General features: G+C 47.9%; 1 protein-coding gene across 1 annotated transcript in view; it reads left to right on the top strand.

Annotated features, from left to right (window-relative positions):
• LOC122383341 overlaps window positions 1–20,537 on the top strand; it is an 82,560-nt gene that overhangs the window by 16,392 nt on the left and 45,631 nt on the right. The window contains exons 2-5 of the mRNA XM_043369649.1: window positions 5,553–5,792; window positions 10,800–11,023; window positions 15,587–15,933; window positions 19,954–20,091. Coding sequence (XP_043225584.1) covers window positions 10,800–11,023; window positions 15,587–15,933; window positions 19,954–20,091 — 709 coding nt within the window. The 5' untranslated portion in view covers window positions 5,553–5,792. The remainder of the gene's footprint in view (window positions 1–5,552; window positions 5,793–10,799; window positions 11,024–15,586; window positions 15,934–19,953; window positions 20,092–20,537) is intronic.

The raw sequence follows: 20,537 nt of genomic DNA on the forward strand, positions 1-20,537 counted from the left end.
TTACCTCCCAACATAGGTGCCCTGACACCGCCTATGCATGACCAATACAATTGTAGTCGTTCTCTCATAAGAAAATTGTAACATAACAAGACCATCACCACCCTTTTTAGAAACAGTACCAACAAAAACCTTATTTACTATACTTTTTGTGTACCCCCAATCTCAATGATCTGTATCCGCCTATGATTTTTGAAAATGCATATTTTTAGGATCCATGTGAATTCCTGGTTCATTCTCTATCGATCGGCAAAAGTTGCAATAAGATTGGTTCAGAAACCTGGCCGTGATAAACAGTCTAAAATGTATCTGCAATTTGCCCGTTTTTACCCCCCTCTACCCCCCCCCCCCTATTGACATTTTTAATTTCTATTTTTTAGAAATGTAGATCACGTTGAGCGAAATCGAACGCCGTTTGAATTTTGAAAATCGGCCCGTTAGATCTCGAGATATCAAGGGGGGTCGTAAACAGCCCCCCTGCCACTAATAGGGATAGCCAAAAGCCTGCCACTAATAGGGTTAAGGTGCTACTGCACGACGTGCAGTGCACGTGCGCACGTCAGGGGGCGCTTCCAGATCTCGAGAACGGCTGGGCCGATTATTTCAACATTTTTTCTTCAAAAAGCGGCGCACAACTCGGGAACCAATAGAGCTGCTACCCGACTCAAGAACCAATAGACGCAGCAAAACGGACGAGAAGGCAAACGAAAGAACGCGACGAGACACTTACGATGAGCACCTGAAAGTTGAATTTCAAGGTCACAGGTCGGGTCAAGGTCAGATCAAACACATGAAATTGGGCTTTCAGTAGCATGGGTCCAAAACACCTCTGGTGTGACCTGACCTTTGACCTGACCGAAAAAGTGACCTAAGTATAAATTTCGCCATTATTCCTTACGCTTTTTCGAACGTCGCTTTCCCCGTATCGCTACATGGCCCGGGAGCCGAATTTAAAAGGGAATGTTCAAACACCCCCGCCCACCAGCAGGGCATGTAATTCCAGGACCCCCAGCGGAGTGCGGGTTATGAAATGCATTCATCATGGTCGTAAAGTAGTCTACAAGAGATTGCCAAGATTCCATTCAAGATTTTGGAAACCATAGAACGATAGGTAATCAAAAATCGAAGATGGCAATTTGATTGTTCATGGTAGGCATTGGCAGTCCAATGACGTTTAGCATGTCTGTATGTCTATTCTGTGATTTTATACCCATGATTTTTTTTAAACATGTGTCGTTTTTGTCGAAAGACGAAAACTCAAATCATGACGTCACTAAAACCTCGATATCTTATAAAACTTGGACCGATTTTTTGGAAACTGTCACAATAAATTTCTATAAATTCCTTACATGTACCTACCTACACAAAATTTGGCACAAAAAAAAACATCGTCCCTATGCTTAAATTCTGCACCAGCAACATTCCAAGTGTTCGTGCTTACAAACGAGCCAATTGTCTGTATGGAGTCATGGACTCTCAGCTGCTCCCGGGTCATGCGCATCGCCTCGCCGACTGAGCGTATGCCAGGCTTAGGCGACAAGCCAGCCCGTCACCGCAAGAACGGCGCTGCCTCTCTCCCCCTCCTCCCGACCCCGTCCCCCGACCGGCGCGGCATTCCTCAGGCCACAATAGTGACTCCCCTCCCTCAGCTGACCCGTCCTCAGGTGCGGTGTACACTGGAAGTGGACAAATACCTCTGCCGGGGCTGACGGGGTCCATGTTTGAACAAGGGATTAAGGGAAGCCTTCAAACATCTCAGATGGAGTTTTCGCCGAAACTACCAGCTAGCGCCATCCACCGGTGAACGGCGGTACTAAACTTCATTCGCTAGTTCCCGAAACGACACACCATGACCGGCGCGCTGTGACCCAACCGCCGGGAAACCTTTCCACCTGTTCTCACCGGCGCCGCACGCGTCTCCCGCTCGCACAATGCGCCAAATGGGATTTCACGGACGGCTGAGGACGAATGCGGCGCACTGGGGGCGAGCGCGGCGCACGCCCCGCCCGGTGTGCGTCACAATGGTCACCGTCGGCTCGCGCTCGCGGCGGTCGCGGCGCAGGGGCGGCGGTGGGTCTATGTCGGGTCAAGGGCGGGGAGGGCGCCGGCGGCGCGGTCACGCCTGGCTGGAGGGTGCCGGGGCGCCGCGGGGCACCAGGAGGTCGGCAGGTGCCGGCGCCCTCCCCCGCCGCCGGCTCCCCTCCCCGCGGCACGCACCCTCCTCCACTGCTCCGACGGGGAGGGGCCGCTGCCGGCTGCAGGCCGCGACTCCGCGACTCCGCGGCGGCGGCGGCGGCGGCGACCCTTTGTTCGCGGCCTATGCAAATCGAGCGGCCCTTTTGCGCCACCGCTCACCATTACCCATTTACGCCTATCATCGGTTTTGTTTTTCAACCGTTCATAATGGCATTTTATCATGCTTGAATTGAGTACACACAAGTGTGTAAGAATATGTGCCTAAACTAGGGCGCATACCTACATTGGCTGGGTTTGCATGATATCATTTATTTGGTTCTGCGACACCTGAGCGAGCGTCATTTCAGCGAACGACATTTGAGTGAAACATTTTCAGCGATTATCAATTTAAGCGATTGACCTTTTCAGCAATTGTCAAGTCCGCGAATTCAATCACAGCGATTATCAACTTTGGCGAGGACCAGAATCAGCAAAACCAGATTGAGCGAGTATATGGTGGTCAATGGGAGACCAATTGAGCGATGCAGTTACAGCGAAACCGAACGCGACAAAAGTCAATCATTTGCTACTTCTCGGAAATTCTTGCCCTTGGAATACCCGTTTGGTAGGTGTCATGCTTCAAGCTGCACGCGGCAAAATATAAATTTGCTTTTAAGTCCTTGGCTTTCCGGCATTTCTTCCTTCTCAGCTTGTGGTCAATAGTTATGAGCAGCAGGACGAACTTCGGGAACAAAGTAATTTGAAAATTATTGCACCGCTTTACGCATCATTTGAAGACACATACATCGGACGACCAACAAGGGGTGGGAGGGAAGGAGGCGGGCAAAATTTGAATTGAAAATGTGGAATGTGAGAGATAGGACGACGGAAGGAATGCCAAGGACCAATAATAAACTCGAGAGATGGCACAGGGAAATCTAGTCTATGTTTCAGGGACCTCACCCAAATACCTGAAAATTTGTACGGTGCTTGGGGCAAGACCAAATTTACAACATGGGAACTGATCCAAATCCAAGCGGGGGAATTTCGTGAAAAACAGCGCAAGCGATATGAATCTCTGAACAAATGTTTGGTCACCATGATTGGCAAAGAGCAGGGGAGTGAAATTGAACCGTTGATTTTTTTTTTAGAAATGTAGCATTAAATTTGGAACTCAATGTCTGACCTTAGAGCGTGACATCCGCCATCCAGTTCCAGATAACTATGAGAAACTCCGAAAACTTTCGTACGCAAGGTTACTTTACTATTATACGTATGCGCTGGCAAAAGTAAAAAAAAAAAAAAAATACACCGTAATAGGACGATGAAGTGTTTCGCTGAACTGACAGTCGCTCACATTGTAGTCGACGAAATAGGTATCGCTGAAACATAGCTTTCGCTAAAATTGATAATCGTTATATTTGATAATCGCTTAACTTGATAATCGCTGAATTGCCATTCGCTGAAAATGGTTCGCTCAAATGACGTTCGCTCGAATGACACTCGCTTAAGTCGCTCGCACCGCATTTATTTGTGCATGGATGGATGGATTTGGATTTGTGGACATGGATTTGTGCATATCATTTATTTGTGTAAATGAGTGTGTAAGTGTGATGTGTGCATGATACTGTAATGTGCCACCCCATCTGTTTGGCGGCCTGGGACCTTGGAGCGCCCGACAACAAGCCTCGCTTCGTTGGGTGCTCTGGGAGCCCGGGCTACCTTGCTGCTGACATACGTTGAATTTGACCAGAGTTTGATGATGACTTGGCTATGACTGTGAATCCCCCTCTAACTAACCTGCCCCAGTGGACTTGGACACTTTCCCCAACGTGTATGAATGCTATGAATGTAATGAATGTGTGAGTGTGCTGATAAATTGGGGGCTTTCAGTAGTGGGCAGTCACCACTGATTGCAGTGTTGACTAGAGGATAGAGGATAGAGGAGCAGCTATACGAAAAAATCAGGCTTCTAGCTCTAAAAATGTTGAGTGCAGAGCAGAAAGACTACCTGGGGGGAGGGTGATTACCAACCCCCCACCCCCACCCCCACCCCCTACCCCCATGTGCGGGCGAGGGTTAACCCTCGCCGGACCTATTGGTTTTCTACATACGCGCCGGCCGAGGGGGGGGGGGGCGGGTACGACCCCCCCTCGCCGTTTCGCCCATGGTGGAGCTAGCGCGTCGCGGAAAAAACGAGCGTGTGCGCCGTTACGGGACGCAGAGATTGGTACCCGATTTTAAGGTCCTAGGTTAACATGTGACCTCTGAGGTCAGGTCAAGTGCCCCAAGGCAAGGTTCAGTTTTTAGTGAATAACTTCGCAAAAAACGGCCGCAGAGCGCGATTTTTGCAGCATCGTGTTTGCCTCGCTCAGGCGCGTCGAATGATATACTTTTTGTCCGGGTCAGGTCAACTTGGGGTGTTGACCTCAGGTCAAGGTCAGGTCAGCACCCCCAGGTCACGAAGTTGGTCGAAAGAGGTCATGTCGCATATCATTCGATTCGGCAGGTCTTCCTGAGTTCATTAGTGGCTTTCCCAACTCGCTAGCTCAATTTGATCAAGAGTTATTGACGAAAAACTAATCTGACCTTGATGACGTCATACATGACGTCACGCAAGGTCAACATTGGAAAATCGACGCATCTTACCTTGCAAGGAGTGCATCAAATAACGATTCTGTGTGCTTGAGATAGTTGGAGATCGTTCCCAGCGCCAGAATAGCAGTTTTCATTTTTCCCCATTGACTTATAATGGTGAGGTCACGAAAATGACCTGACCTCATATGACCTTTAGGAAAAATCCGAGATATACAAGCTGTGGGACTTATAATGGATACTAAATCCTGCAAGTTTCATTTCCCTGTGACATCTCCTCTGGCAGTGAGGGCGTTGCGAAGTTGCGACATCTGAAGACCGTGCAGAGGTTCACTTATGACGTCATAGGTCAGTGACCTGACCTGACCCAAAAATGCGGTTGGTGTCAAAAGATCCGGCTTGAATCAAAGGTCAGGTATGCCAAGTTTCAGCTCTCTATCGCCAGCGTGTTTGGAGCTATCGCGAAAAAACCCTATGGGGGGCTGCACCCGCCCCCCCTCGGCCGGCGAGGGTTAATCTATCTCCCCCTCCCCAACCCCTGACCGGGCGAGGGATGAGATGTAGGTCCGAAACCTCCATTTTGTCGAGATATCCACTGAGATCATAGATCCGCCTCTTCCATCCCTGCACATGTCCGCTCGTCTCTATGTTTTGTTTTGTCGAGTTGCATAAGTTGTTCCGGGGACTGGGGAAGGGAAGGGGAAGGGAGGGGAGGGGGGACTGCACATCGACCGGCGGTCCGTGTTGTCCCTGTAACCCTGGTGACCCCCCACTGACGTCATCAGGCCAGGACACCGCGCCGCCGACTCACTGAACACGATCGATTCTGCCGACACACCGACTCGGGGTGTTGATGTCCGGCGCAGTTCCAGACAGGAACAAAGGCCGACGGAGGAGCCGGAGCCGCACGAGCTGCACTGCGTCCACCGGCCGGGTCAGTGGACAGAGCGGGCGGTCCAACAGTGTGTGGACGGTACTGAGCTCTGTCCACCGGAGCCGACCACGGCGGAGGCGGCGAATATCAGGTGAGCAGGACCGACCTGTGTGTGTGTGTGTGGGGGGGGGTCTGTGTGTCCCTGTGTCTGTTGTCTGTTGTTGAGTGTGTTTTGTGCGTCTGTGTCTATAGTCAGACAACATGTGTTTGTGTAACGGTGTGTATGTGATTCTGTGATTCGTTGTGTGTCTTCTCTGTGTGCTAGGTACCCGTCTGAGTGTTTGGATGTGGGTGAGGGCATAAGGGGCGGAACGGGGGGGGGGGGTGCACCGGGGAACCGTGTCCCCTTGATTTCGGCATTTTAACATAAGCCCTATGGGCGTTGCATGGAAAGAATGGGACCAAACGTCGGCAATGCCCCCACCCCACCCCCACCTTAACCCGCGCCCCGTAGGGCTACCGGCGGACCCTACCACCCGTAGGGGGGGGGGGGCGTTTCGGCCCCCCCTAAGATCTCGGAAAGTTACCGGCCGATTTTCAAAATTCAAACGGCGTTCGATAGCCCCACCCGGGAACTACCTTGTGACCAAATTTCATTGACCTAGGTCAAACCGATGACGTCACAGGTCAGGTCAAAGGTCAGATTTTCACCGTTCACAGGCAATTCAAGAAATGTACTGTGAAAGCGAGTAAATTGGTAATTTATTGAAAACCATCGATGGTACATTGTTCGTCAAACACATACTTTGCTATCTGAGGTCACTGATACCAGGTCAGGTCACAGCGAGGTCAGGTCACCGGGGGTCACAATATGAATGTGTCGTGTGATACATGTTTTATGGTCCATTTTACATGACAAATGCGATTATGTGGGTTAGGCAGCCTTTGGGACCAGCCTAGGTCACGTTTTTGTGAAGGTCAGGTCAAGGTCAGGTCAAATTAGGTCAAATTTCAAAGTTGATATTTTTGCATAAAATGGGTATCGATTCGATGCAGCTTGTCACGGGGAGTCTAATGGTGGTCTTCGTTTTGCTCTACGAGTTCTAGAATTGCCAAAAATTGAGTTTGAAAATTTGAATTCATCATTTCTGAACAGTTTTTTCGCTATAACTTGGCCAAAAAACGAGGTATCGATCTGAAATTTGGTATGTAGATAGAAGACGGTAGGCACTATCACATATATTCCGTTTTTTTCGAAACTCAAAAAACTTTTTGGATTTTTTGGCGAATATATCCAAAAAAGTGCTTTTTTTATTTTTGGGGGTCAAAACTCAAAAATTTCAAAAATTCGAGATAGCAGTTTTGTAGCGCTGTCAATTCTACACCTTTTATGTCTTGATCATTTTTCTGTATCTTCAAAGCTGTAGTCCTGACAGGTCTTCTCACGAAGGTCTTTTTTCGGTCGAAAATGACAGAACATGACGTCACTCTGACGTCATTTGTGGCCAACCTATCATAGCCTCTGGAAAAATTTTTGGTCACAATGTGTAAAATTGATGCCCGGAGGGGTCCTGAAAGTTTGGTGGCGATATCTCCAGCCGTTTAGGAGATATCGACCGAAAAGGACGGGGGGGCCGTTTCGGCCCCCCCCCCTACGGGGCGCGGGTTAATTGAAGGTGTTCCCCGCTACTGGGGAGGGGGCAAATGTCCCGCAGTGGCTGCCAGTTGCCCCTGCAGTGACGAGATTTTGCACACCCTGTCGGAGTGAATATAATGCTTTTCAAATAAATATTCTCCAAGCTGTCAAACCCGATGTGAAAGTCAATCAATCCTAATTCCTTTTCATATATTGTCGCCCGTGGTTACACTGCTCTTAGTCTAATATCGTAGAGAACATCCAGCGGCGTATACACAATCCTGAGGCTACCTTTACTTTAGAGGACCCAGTGGAAACTTTTTAACCCGCGTCCTGGTGGGGGGCATTTTATGCGCCCGTTCCAGTCGTTTCGCTCTCTCTCCCAAAGTAATGCGCCGATCGCCGCGAAAATTTCAGAACCCTCTTGTAAATCGGTCTTACACCTCGTTACCTTTTCTTCCACAGTCTATGATAGGTTGGCCGCAAATGACGTCAGAGTGACGTCACGTTCAGGCATTTCCGACCCAAAAGAGGTTTGATGGGGGGAGCTGTCAAGACCAAAGTTTTAAAGATAAAGGAAAATGTTGAAAAACAAAAAGATATAAAACGAGCAGCGCTACAAAACTGCTATCTTGTTTGTAATATATTTGTTTTGATTTTGAACCCCAAATTAAAAAAAAGACTTTTGAAATAATCCCCTAAAATATAAAACAAAATAAACAACTGATCTGTTTGTTAACCCGCGGGCGCAAGAATTGCGCGTGAAACACATATTTTGCTATTTGAGGTCACTGATATCAGGTCAGGTAACAGAGGTCAGGTCACTGAGGACCACAATATGAAAGTGTCGTGTAATCCTTGTTTAAAGGACCCGGCGGCCACTGGGCCTCCGCGTCACCCGCCGGCCGCCTGGGGGGCATATAGTTGCCCCCCTTTACTTCTGCGACGATATCACTGCAACTCGACGAGATAGAGAAGCACATATCTTCCTGAATACCTAGCCGAGGTTGTGTCCAAATTTGGTGTCGATCTCATCTGAAATGACGTCACAGTGACGTCATAAGTAAAATTATAGATTTGCGACTCTCAGTTTCCTCACGATATATCAGAAATATGGGACCGTATATAAAGGGCCGATTATTGGTCAGGAACTAGATGGAAGTGTATTTAGGTGTTTCAGGATGAGAGCAGGTGCTGTCTAGTTCATTTACAGTTGCGTTTCATGCTCAGCGACATCAGAAACGGTCCGTATCGGAAAACGACAATATTTTATGAGTCACTGTGACGTCATCTTAAGTGCTACAACCACCAGAATTTGCTCAAACATTGCCTAGGTAGTCATTTGAAGCTACGTTGAGTTTCACGTTCGTAGCTTATCAGGTTTCGGAGATATTCCGCAAAACGTAAAGAGGGAGGGAGCAACTTTATGCCCCCCCCCCTCAGCGCCTCGAGGGTTAAACATGCATAAGGGCTACAGTCTGACCGTCGAGGCCCTCGAGGTGGCCTCTGATGTCCCAACGCCAGCCTCTGAGGGCCCAGCGCCAACCTTAGACTTCAGAGGACAGAGGGCCCACGTTAACCTAAGAGGGCCTACATTGTCCTTAGATAGCCCCAAGCTGAGCTGTTCTCAGTGGGCCCCAATCTGGCTTAGAAGACCCCACGCCGCTGGTCTTAGATGAACCCACGCTGCCCTTATATTGCCCCACGCTGGTCTAAAAGGGCTACGCAATGGCTTCTTTGGGCCCCACGTCCACATTTGGCTATTTAACACGCGCACCGACGGGGGGGCGGATATCCGCCCCCTGAGGTTTTTCGCCAATAGCGGGAAAACCGCGGCGCGAAGCGCCGCAAAATTTGGTACGACTATTCTCTCATCAATTTTACACATGGTGTGCAAGTTTGAACCTCCTATCTTTAAAGATCAGGTCACCAGGTCACTTTGAATGACCCAACCTCAAGTCACTTTTTTGCAACTTTGTCATCGTGCCAGAGCTACAGTAGATGTCGGAGGCCTTTGAAAGTCGCAGGATGTTATAAGGTCACTATTAGCTACAATTTGTTTATCTCGGAATTTTGATGTCGATGACCTAAGGTCAGGTGAATTTCGCGACCTCCCCATTATAAGTCAATGGGGGAAAAATCAACTCCCTGTTTTTACCACTAAAACGGGTCGGAATGGCCCCATAAACCATACATGACCTCATATACGTCAACATTCACTACCTTGAGGTCAATTTTGCTGTTGAGCAGCTGTAAGGTCATGTGACGTCATCAAAGGTCACCAGCGGTTTTTTGACAATAACTCCGTACAGGAACAAGATACAGCCGTGCGGATGGTCTCATTGTGTTCAGCTCGTCAAGGCGCATCGAATGATATACATGATGACCTCGAGGTCACGTGACCTGAGGTCAACATTTGACCTTGACCTTTCGAGGTCAACATATATATCATTCGATGCGGATTGACGAGAGGATCACGATGCTGCCCTTAGTTTGTTCCTATATTGACTATTTCAAAAGTTATTCGAGAAAAACTCTCTCCATACCTAGCGCCGCCATTTAGACTTTTTTGACCCCTGTGACGTCATCTTTGACCTGACCTGAAAATGACCTTTGTAAAATTGTAGACCTTGTCCGTGCGCATCCCTTGCCGTTTACCGCTTGTCGCTATCCTGCTTCGTTCTCGAGATCTCAGGGGGGCGGTCATCCGCCCCCCCCCCGTCGGTACGAAGTTGGCGCAGACCCCCGTCGGTGCGCGGGTTAAGGTCCCAAAGCGGACTCTAAATGACCATGCTAGCCTCCGACGGCTCGACTTCGGCTTCTGAGGGCCCTACGCTGGCCTCCAAACCTTTAATAGAAGTTTGTTTAGACATGTTTACGTATGCTTAACTGATTAGGCAGAATTTTGGTATACCGTTACCTACGGTATATGGTATGAATGTTAGGTGTGATGTAAAGGTCCGCTTATACGGTGTATATTAGGTGGTATATGACATTGTGGAGTCGGGTTTGTCCCCATCTCCCCAGTCGAAATTCCTTAGCCGAGGTCCTGCTGTGTGACTGTGTCAGTCCTGCTGTGTGACTGGCTGTATCCTATACATCCTATCCATCCTATAAGTATACATCTGGTGTTTCTAAGTGCATTAGAAGGTAATCGTCAGGGGTCGTACCAGCCCCTCTACCCTCACCGTCCGCGTTATGAAAAAGGCCCGGCCAAGGGTAAACATACGTAGTAATAACGTTTCTTTATTATCTCATTTTTTTGCGAAAAACTAATAACGATAGAAAGTTTCTATATTGGTTACCAGTTTGCGTGCCTGCCAAGCTTGCCTGCCTGGTATGCAACAATGCGGGTTGCATGACAAAACATGTCGTACCTAATACGTAATGACACGTCGTTTTGTGACATGATAAGACACGACGCTGCACGACATGTCGTAGTGCGTACGACGTAACACTACGTACTATGTCACCTTTTTATGATTAGTAGAAACGTAAAAAAGCTGTAATTCTGCATTACAGATGGAGATGACAGATGTGCGTGAAGACCTGGCCGCCCTTCGCCATGAGGTGGCCTCACTGAGCAAAGTGGTGGCCAAAGTCCACGGGGAGTACGCCGCACTTCACGGTGCGATGGTCCGCCTGGAGCAAGCAGTTATCGAAGAGCGGACCACTCGCCAGACCGTGGTGGAGGAGCTGCGGCAGGAGGTCCGCCGGCGAGCGGCGCCATCCGGCCGTTCCCAGAGGTGAGACTGGGAGGCAGCAGGGGTGGCTGTTGGGGCTGAGAGATTTCGGAGAGCTGTCATGGTGAGATAAAACTCTCTTTGTAGGTAGAAGGCGTAAGAAATAAAACACCAGTAAACGTGATATCCCGCGAGTTGCTGGGGGGGCTTTACCCGCGCGGGGCTGGGGGAAGTAAATTTTACCCCCCCCTCGCGAATTTTGCAATATCTCAAAAACGGCGGCGCGCAGCGCCGCCAAACTTTCAGTACCTTTTCTTACACCAATTTGACACGTTCCCTGAAAATTTGAACGAAATCCGTCGGAAAATTTTTGAGAAATTGACGTTTTAGTGACGTCATGTTCGCCATTTTCGCCTCCAAAACGGCAAAAGTTTAAACGCCGCTAACATCTGCATTTCTAAAGGAATCAAGACGTAACAAAAAAAGTGATACGTAATTCTACTTTGTCTATCAAATGGCTATCTCGGTTTTTTGAAAATTTTGGATTTTGGCCCAAATTTTTTTCAAAAAACTGACTTTTTTTGGAAAATGATTATACAATCCAAAATTTTGAGTGTATCAGAAAAACCGGAAAATATGTCAGAGAAGTGGTCTATGTGCACCTATATACCAATTTTTAGAAGAATCAATTCAAAAATGTGGGAGTTATTCAAGATTTAATGACGTCACGACACACAATAATTTTGAAAAATGATTTTGTTTGGAAGTTCTAGACCTCGTACGGAAACAAAAATAGCACCATTCGATTCGCCGTGAAAAACTGCATCAGATAGACACCTTTTTAGGCCTTAACAACCAACTTCAAAATTTGACCTCACTTGACCTGACCTTGACCTGACCTCGACCTGAAATTCATCCAGAGGTGGTCCATATCACTTATTGAGTGTGCCTATTGAATTCTATGAGTAAAATGACCCATAAAACATGTGTCGCACATGCCCTTTTCTATATTTTGTTTTTTGGTGACCTGACCTGACCTGACCTGACCTTGATCTTGACCTCTGAATGATATTGTATGCAACGAATATTGTCTTGGTAGCCTAAGAACACGTTTTGGGCAATCAGTCTCAGTCGATGACTCCATTCTTCGGCAACTACGGTGCAAGGCCGATACTGTAGAAACTTGCAATTTGTACCCTTGACCTGACCTTGACCTTGACCTCAAACTTTAAATTAAGTACATGTTTTTAGTTGTTCGTGATGAGATCTTTCGATTGGCGTTTGATTTTTCCAAATCGGACCATTAGTTCGGGAGATAACAGGGGGGGTAAAATTTACCCCCCCCCCCCAGCCCCGCGCGTTCGGCTGGAGACCCCAGCCCCGCGCGGGTTAAACGCCCCCACTTTTTTCGCCGGGCCATAGCATAAAAACGGCGCGCCGCTGTCGCGCCAAATTTCGGGTACCTGTAGGGAATTAATTGAAGTTTATTGTAGCAAAGTTTAAAAAAAAAATCGGTCGGAAAATTCTTGAGCTATCGATGTTTTAGTGACGTCATGATTTCTGAGTTTCCGACCAAAAACGGCATATGTTCAAAAAATCATATAAAATCACAACTTAGACATACACACATGCCGTAAACGCCATTAGACTGCCACTACATTAAACAATCAAAAGGCTATCTTCGATTATTGATTATCGTCCCCCATTTTCCAGAATCTTGAACTGAACCTTGGCAATTTTTCGTGACTTCTTCACGACCATGATACATGCATTTCTTTAATTGAACTTTTTGAGCCAAACACGTAGACATATGACAAAATGAATGTCACCATCGTGTTCTACGCCCCAAATTACCCTTAACCCTCGCCGGACCTATTGGTTTTCTACATACGCGCCGGCCGAGGGGGGGGGTACGACCCCCCCTCGCCGTTTCGCCCCTGGTGGAGCTAGCGCGTCGCGGAAAAACGAGCGTGTGCGCCGTTACGAGACGCAGAGATTGGTACCCGATTTTAAGGTCCTAGGTCAACCGGTGACCTCTGAGGTCAGGTCAAGTGCCCCAGGGTACGGTTCAGTTTTTGGTGAATAACTTCGCAAAAAACGGCCGCAGAGCGCCGATTTTGGCAGCATCGTGTTCGCCTCGCTCAGGCGCGTCGAATCATATACTTTTTGTCCGGGTCAGGTCAACTTGGGGTGTTGACCTCAGGTCAAGGTCAGGTCAGCACCCCCAGGTCACGAAGTTGGTCGAAAGAGGTCATGTCGCATATCATTCGATTCGGCAGGCCTTCCTGAGTCCATTGGTGCCTTTCCCGACTCGCTAGCTCAATTTGATCAAGAGTTATTGACGAAAAACTAATTTGACCTTGATGACGTCATAAATGACGTCACGCAAGGTCAACATTGCAAAAGTGACGCATCTAACCTTGCAAGGAGTGCATACAATCACGATTCTGTGTGCTTGAGATAGTTGGAGATCGTTCCCGGCGCCAGAATAGCAGTTTTCATTTTTCCCCATTGACTTATAATGGTGAGGTCACGAAAATGACCTGACCTCATATGACCTTTAGGAAAAATCCGATATATACAAGTTGTGGGACTCATAATGGATACTAGATCCTGCAAGTTTCATTTCCCTGTGACATCTCTTCTGGCAGTGAGGGCGTTGCGAAGTTGCGACATCTGAAGACCGTGCAGAGGTTCACTTATGACGTCATAGGTCAGTGACCTGACCTGACCCAAAAATGCGGTTGGTGTCAAAAGATCTGGCTTGGATCAAAGGTCAGGTATGCCAAGTTTCAGCTCTCTATCGTCAGCGTGTTCGGAGCTATCGCGAAAAAAACCTATGGGGGGGGCGGCACCCGCCCCCCCCCCCCCTCGGCCGGCGAGGGTTAAACATGTGTCACAGGCTGCGAATATCAGTTTTGATTTTCGGGGATATGCGCCTACCCGGTTGACCTGACCTTGACCCTGACCTATGCTTGACTGACCCCTACATGGAGCTGACACTCTCGTAGACCTTATATGATGGATTGTGCACCGTTTTGACAGAGTTTATGACGAGAGGCGCCCATTGCGAAGTCCTGAAGTCAATGCTACTGAAAGCCCGATTTCAGGTGTTTGACCTGACCTTGACCCGACCTGTGACCTCAAAATTCAACTTTAACCCTCGCATGTGTAGGGGGGGGGGGGGGATCGGATGGACCCTCCCATGCTTTTTCGCGAATAACTCGCGTAAAAAGCGGCCGATCGCGACGAAACTTTCAGTACCCTCGCATTGGTCAATTTTACACCTACCCTAAAAATTTCATGACCCTGACCCAAATGACCTTTGACCTGTGACCTCTATTCCGAGACCATGTTTGGTCGGAAGCGCGATTCCGCGTATGTCGGCTCGCATTAGCCGCGCGTTTGCAAGCTTTTCGTGGTTTCAAACGTTCAAACATGTGATTTGATGTTGCTTCCATGAATTAGGGTGGGTGTCAAGGTCGCCTGAAGGTCAGGTCAGGTCATTGACCTTTGGTGACCTCGGTTCACTTTTTCGAGTTTTACATGTTTCTCGGCTAGTTTTTGGAGCTGAATTCGAATTTAGCAACCATTTCAACATTTACGAAGTAGTTTTTTGGTGACTTCGTAACATGTTACGAAGGTGTCAGAGGCGGTGGACACGTACTACGAATACCCGTCACGACGCCTACTGGTTGACCTGACCTGATCTGACCCGACCTGGTCTAAATGCTTGAAGACATCATCTGTGATCAAAACTAACACGATATTCGTGATCAGCGTCCTGAAACCCCCTTAGCAGCCACACTTTACGACTTTCTAACAGGTCCCGATTTTCCCGACCTTGGGTCATTGACCTGACCTGGAAGGTCAACCAATGACCTAGGACCTTAAAATTGGGTACCATCGGCCTCCTCTCGTGACGGGCAAGACGCCCGTTTTTTCCGCGAAGCTCTAGCTCGATCAGGGGCAAAACGGCAAGGGGGGTCCAACCGACCCCCCCCCCCCTACACATTAGAAGCTGGCAAACGCAGCACACATGCGAGGGTTAAAGTACTCATCTGAAGCGTCTCGTCGCGTTCTTTCGTTTGCCGCCTCCTGCGTTTCGCTTCGCTTATTGGTTCTCGAGTTATCGGCTGGGGGCGTTTTACGCCCCCCCCCCCCCAGCAAACGGTGGATGGCGAACTACCCCAGCAACTGCCGGATATGAAGAAATAAAACAGTAACTTGTAATTGCAGTTTCCGCCCAATTAAAGAAACATGCCTTAAATTATTACTATCTTTTGCAAGTCAGCCGTCTAGTCTTGTTCGTCTTGTTCCAGCTTTCGGCAGCCGTCCTGCATAAAGTTGGCCAGTTCGGGGCATCATATCCCGCACTTATTTACATGTCTTCATCAGCAATCGTGTCACAAAATCTAATCGGTCGTTTCAAATCGTTCACAGTCGTATCAAATCAAATCTGAACGATTTAATACAGCCGAATAGATTTGACGACATACCATTACTGACGACGATGGTATAGAAATGTTGGTAGGTATATCGAAATATCGAATGAGCCGACAATAAATGCGGAATTGTTAGGTATGCCTGTTTAGTGGATTTATAGACTTTTTTTCTTTTCAGTAGAGCTAGAAAAATGGCCAATGACGTCATGATACAGACGGAGCCCCAGTCATCGACAGTCAGTGACGTCATAGTACAGACGGAGCCCCAGCCATCGGCACACAGTGACGTCACGGTACAGACGGAGCCCCAGCCACCGGTCGCCAGTCTATTCAACACGCTTGAGGAGGCGCTCGGCCTTGTAACCATGACGACGTTCGACGCTCCGTCAGCCCTTGGCGAGGATCAGCTGACGGCGCTTCTGCAGAGTCTTCCTCGCTTGGAGGAGCTGACCGTCAGGGTGCCGTCCTTCGGAACGGGGCGGTGGCTGCGGCTGCTGCCGACGTCATTGAGGTCGCTATACGTTGCCGGTGAGAAATAGTTGAGGAAACGCGTACTATTACTTCTGAATGGTGGTAGGTACTTACATGGTACACTTTGAGTGATGAGCGTTCAGCGGACATATGTATGCCATGCCTACAGGCTACACAAACATTAGTCACTGTATTGTACATACCCACTTTATACTCTTTCAAACGAATATGACCTGTATGTACTGAACCTGTATGACCTGTATGTACTAAACTGTATTAACCCGCGCCCCGTTGGGCTCTGCCGAGCAACGCGCCCGGTTGGGGGGGGGGGCATTTTGGCCCCCCCCTAAGATCTCGAGAACCACGCAACATAGCGACAAGCGGTAAACGGCGTTGGATAGCCCCAACGGGGAACTACCTTGTGACCCAATTTTATTGACCTAGGTCAAACCGATGACGTCACAGGTCAGGTCAAAGGTCCAATTTTCACCGTTTACAGGCACTTCAAGAAATGCGTTGTAAAATCGAGTAAAATGCATTTCATTGAAAATTATCGATGGGAAAATGTTCTTCAAACACATATTTTGCTATTTGAGGTCACTGATACCAGGTCAGGTCACAGAGGTCAGGTCATGGGTGGGTCACAATATGAAAGTGTCGTGTGATACATGTTTTATGGTCCATTTTACATGACAAATGCGATTATATGGGTCAGGCAGCCTTTGGGTCCAACTTAGATCACGTTTTGGTCAAGGTCAGGTCAAGGTCAGGTCAAGGTCAGGTCAAATTAGGTCAAATTTCAAAGTTAATATTTTTGCATAAAATGGGTATCGAATCGATGCAGCTCGTCACGGGGAGTTCAATGGTGGTCTTTGTTTTGCCGTACGTGGTCTAGAATTGCTAAAAATTGAGTTCAAAAATTTGACGTCATCATTTTTGAACAGTTTTTTCGCAATAACTTGGCTAAAAAACGAGATATCGATCTGAAATTTGGTATGTATATAGAAGAGCACTGGGACTATCACATATATTCCGGTTTTTTCGAAATTCGGAAAATTTTTGGTTTTTTTCAAAGTTTTTTCTAAAAAAAAATTTTTTGAATTTTTTTGGTCAAAAACCAAAAAGTTTGAAAATCCGAGATAGCAGTTTTGTAGCGCCGCTTTTTGTCTACTAGACCATATAAAGAACTTTGAAATTGCTTGGTAACTGTAGATTTGGTGAACGTTTCAAGATTGCATGTTTTTTGCTCATTTTTGCTCGAACATGACCTCAGTTTGACCTCAATAACTCCTGACCTAAGGTGACCTAAGACTTGAAATTTGGTGAGAAGGTGTCAAATTGATGCCCGGGAAGGTACGGAAAATTTGGCGGCGCTGCGCGCCGCCGTTTTCTTGCTATTCAGGAAAAACCACAGGGGGGGGCCAAAATGCCCCCCCCCAACGGGGCGAGGGTTAACCCTCGCCTTGGCAGGGCATTTTTCATAACACGGCCTGGCAGGGGGGGTCGATGCGACCCCCCCCCTCGCGATTGGCTCCTATGGCACCTAGAAACACCAAATTTGGTGGGTAGGTGGGCCCCGTGGAGTTCTCGCCCCTGTGCAAATTTGGTTGCTCTAGGTCAATATTTAGGGGGGTTTTGGGGGATATAAATGTAAAAATTTCGCTAAAAACAGGTCAAAAGTTTTTCGCTTATAACTTTTGATCTAATTAAGATAGAGCAAAAAATGCACCAGTTAACTCAGCACGTCCAGGCGCGTCGAATGATATACTTTTTAGCTTGCTTAAGTGTACTGAAAGTTGTTCTTAAATTTTAACCCGGCAGGCGGTGGGCCTACCTGCCACCTTCCACGCGGTGGGGGGGCACTTTTTTGCCCCCCCCGTATCTCCGAAACTACTGGACGGATCCGAAAAATTCAAACGGCGTTCGATAGCCCTGTCAAATTTGTCGAGGGAAACCAAATTTCATTGACCTCGGGGTCACCGATGACGTCACAGGTCAGGTCAAAGATAAAATGTTTCACCGTTCACAGGGCTTCTAGGGAAAGCGCTATAACACCGAGTAAAACGCATTTTGTCGAAAATCAGCGATAAGGCGTCAGTTGTCTAGTACATATGTTGCTATTAGAGGTCACTGGTCATACCAGGTCAGGTCACAGGTCAGGTCACCAAAGGTCACCAAGGGTCACCACATGAGCCCAACTTTACTAAGGTTATGTGATGCATGTTTTATGGCCAGTTTTTCATTTCCAACTCAATGGTGTTGGTTATAAGAGCATCAGGTACGGTTTAGGTCACTTTCTGGTGGAGGTCAGGTCAAGGTCAGGTCAAAAAAGGTCAAATTTCAAAGTTGATATTTTTGCACAAAATGGGTATCGATTCGATGCAGCTCGTCACGGGGAGTCTAATGGTGGTCTTTGTTTTGCGCTACAAGGTCTAGAATTGCTAAAAATTGAGTTTGAAAATTTGACGTCATCAATTTTGAACAGTTTTTTCGCTATAACTTGGCCAAAAAACGAGGTATCGATCTCAAATTTGGTATGTAGATAGAAGGCGGTAGGGACTATCATATAGATTCCGGTTTTTTCGAAATTCAAAAAACTTTTTGGATTTTTTGGCTATTATATTCAAAAACTCTATTTTTTGATTTTTGGGGGTCAAAATCCAAAAAATTCGAAAAACCGAAATAGCAGTTTTGTAGCCCTTTTGATTCCACACCTTTTATGTCTAAAACATTTTTCTGTGTCTCTAAAGCTGTAGGCCTGACAGCTCTTCCCGCGAAACCTTTTTTTGGGTCGAAAATGGCAAAAATGACGTCACTCTTACGTCATTAGCGGCCAACCTATCATAGCCTTTGGAAAAATTTTTGGTCACCATGTGCGCTAGCTGCTCCCGGGAGGGTACTGAAAGTTTGGTGACGATCGGCGCAGCGGTTCTCGAGATATATCGAAAAAAGTAAAGGGGGGGGGCAAAAAATTGCCCCCCCCACCGCCTGGAAGGTTAAGTAAACTTGAATTAATAAATTAAGTTCAAGTTAACCAAATTGCATCATATCGCATATCATTCGATTCGGCTGATCACCAGGAACACAATGATGCCATTGTTTAAGCTCTAGCGTCATTATGTGCCAAGTTATCGGCAAAAACGTCATTTGACCTCAGTTGACCTCATTTGACCTGACCCATGGATAAGTACACCAAACAAAGAAGCACCAAGTGACCTGCTGTTAAGTACTGTGGTTTCAAATCACAAAAGTGATAGAACGAAGCGGATATCTCCAGTATTTTCCGAATTTAATATTTTCCCATAGGCTTAACATTACGACGTAATGACCTCTAACTGACCTCAGGTCAGTGACCTAAAAAAACGAACTATATGTTATACAACTCGGTGAAGTTAGCACATCCTGAAAGTTTGAAGGAAATCAGTTCAAAACTGTGAGTTGGACAGGTGCAAAAAGAAAATTGAAATTTGACCATGACCTTGTACCGGTTTTTCTGACCTGGTGACCTGACCCAAGGTCACTAGGACCTGAAATTTTCAGGTCTTATGTAAAAAGGTTGCCCCATAGGCTGTGCCAAATTTGGCGGCACTGCGCGCCGCCGTTTTTACGCTATCTTCGAAAAACCTTAGGGGGGGGGTCGCATCGACCCCCGCCCCCTGCCAGGGCGAGGGTTAATTAACTGACGCATGAATAGTCGACTACAGAATGATGTTCCACTTTTCACAGGCAATTATTTGCCTGGGGTGGTAGGCTGTGCCGCATCACACGGGCTGAGTTCACAAATTATAGCTTTGTCCCAATGCTCACAATCGACACGTTTAATTGCGTGATAAACGGCACAACTAAGCGCTCCGGTCAACTGATAGCTTCTGAGGAGTGGAACATCATTCTGTAGTCGACTATATAAGCGTACTGCATGCATTGTGCACAGTGTTCAATTACTGTCCAACAGTGAGGCTCGAACCTTACGTTGTCAATGTCGTCTGTGTCAGGGTTTGACACCACAGTGTCAGCCGCCTCCCGACCCGGCAGCAGCTCCGTCCGACTGCAGTCAGCTGACACAGCTCTGTCCGACAGGGCCGGAGGTGACGAAGCCGAGGTGGCCGGGATGGTACGGGAGTGGTCTGTCGGTATCTCTCCAAGGGGTGGCTGCCGATACCATCAGTCACCTGGCCACGGAGCTGGGGTCTCGGATTACCCTACTAGACACAGATGGTGAGCAGCGGTGGAAGTTATTTATACATTAATGGTTAGGACTTAGGAGGTGATTAACTACAGTGGGTGTTTCGGCACTCGGCGCTCGCTGGCTGTGACGTCACGGCCACCCCGGCGGGCCGCGGCCCGGCTGACCTCCAGTGACCTTGAGACGCGCTGCCGGCCGCGTCAGCTGATTGTCGGCGGTGCGCGGCGACCCCAAACGGGGTGAGGCTAAATGCTTACTTCGAAATCTACCCCGCGTTCGATGTCTCTCGGACGACGAAGATTCTACGTCGTCCGGCCAATCCCGTCCAAGGTCAGTGGGGGCTCGGCTGCGGTTATGGAACGTGATTGGCCGGACGGTGTAGAATCTTTGCCGTCCGCACTGTAAACCAAATTGACAAGTCTTGTGTAATATAACCAATCATCTTTTGGTATGTTTACCAACTGATACTTTTTAAACA

This window comes from Amphibalanus amphitrite, unplaced genomic scaffold, assembly GCF_019059575.1.
Source record: "Amphibalanus amphitrite isolate SeventyFive unplaced genomic scaffold, NRLGWU_Aamphi_draft 000161F_arrow, whole genome shotgun sequence".
NCBI classification, from domain to species: Eukaryota; Metazoa; Arthropoda; class Thecostraca; order Balanomorpha; family Balanidae; genus Amphibalanus; species Amphibalanus amphitrite.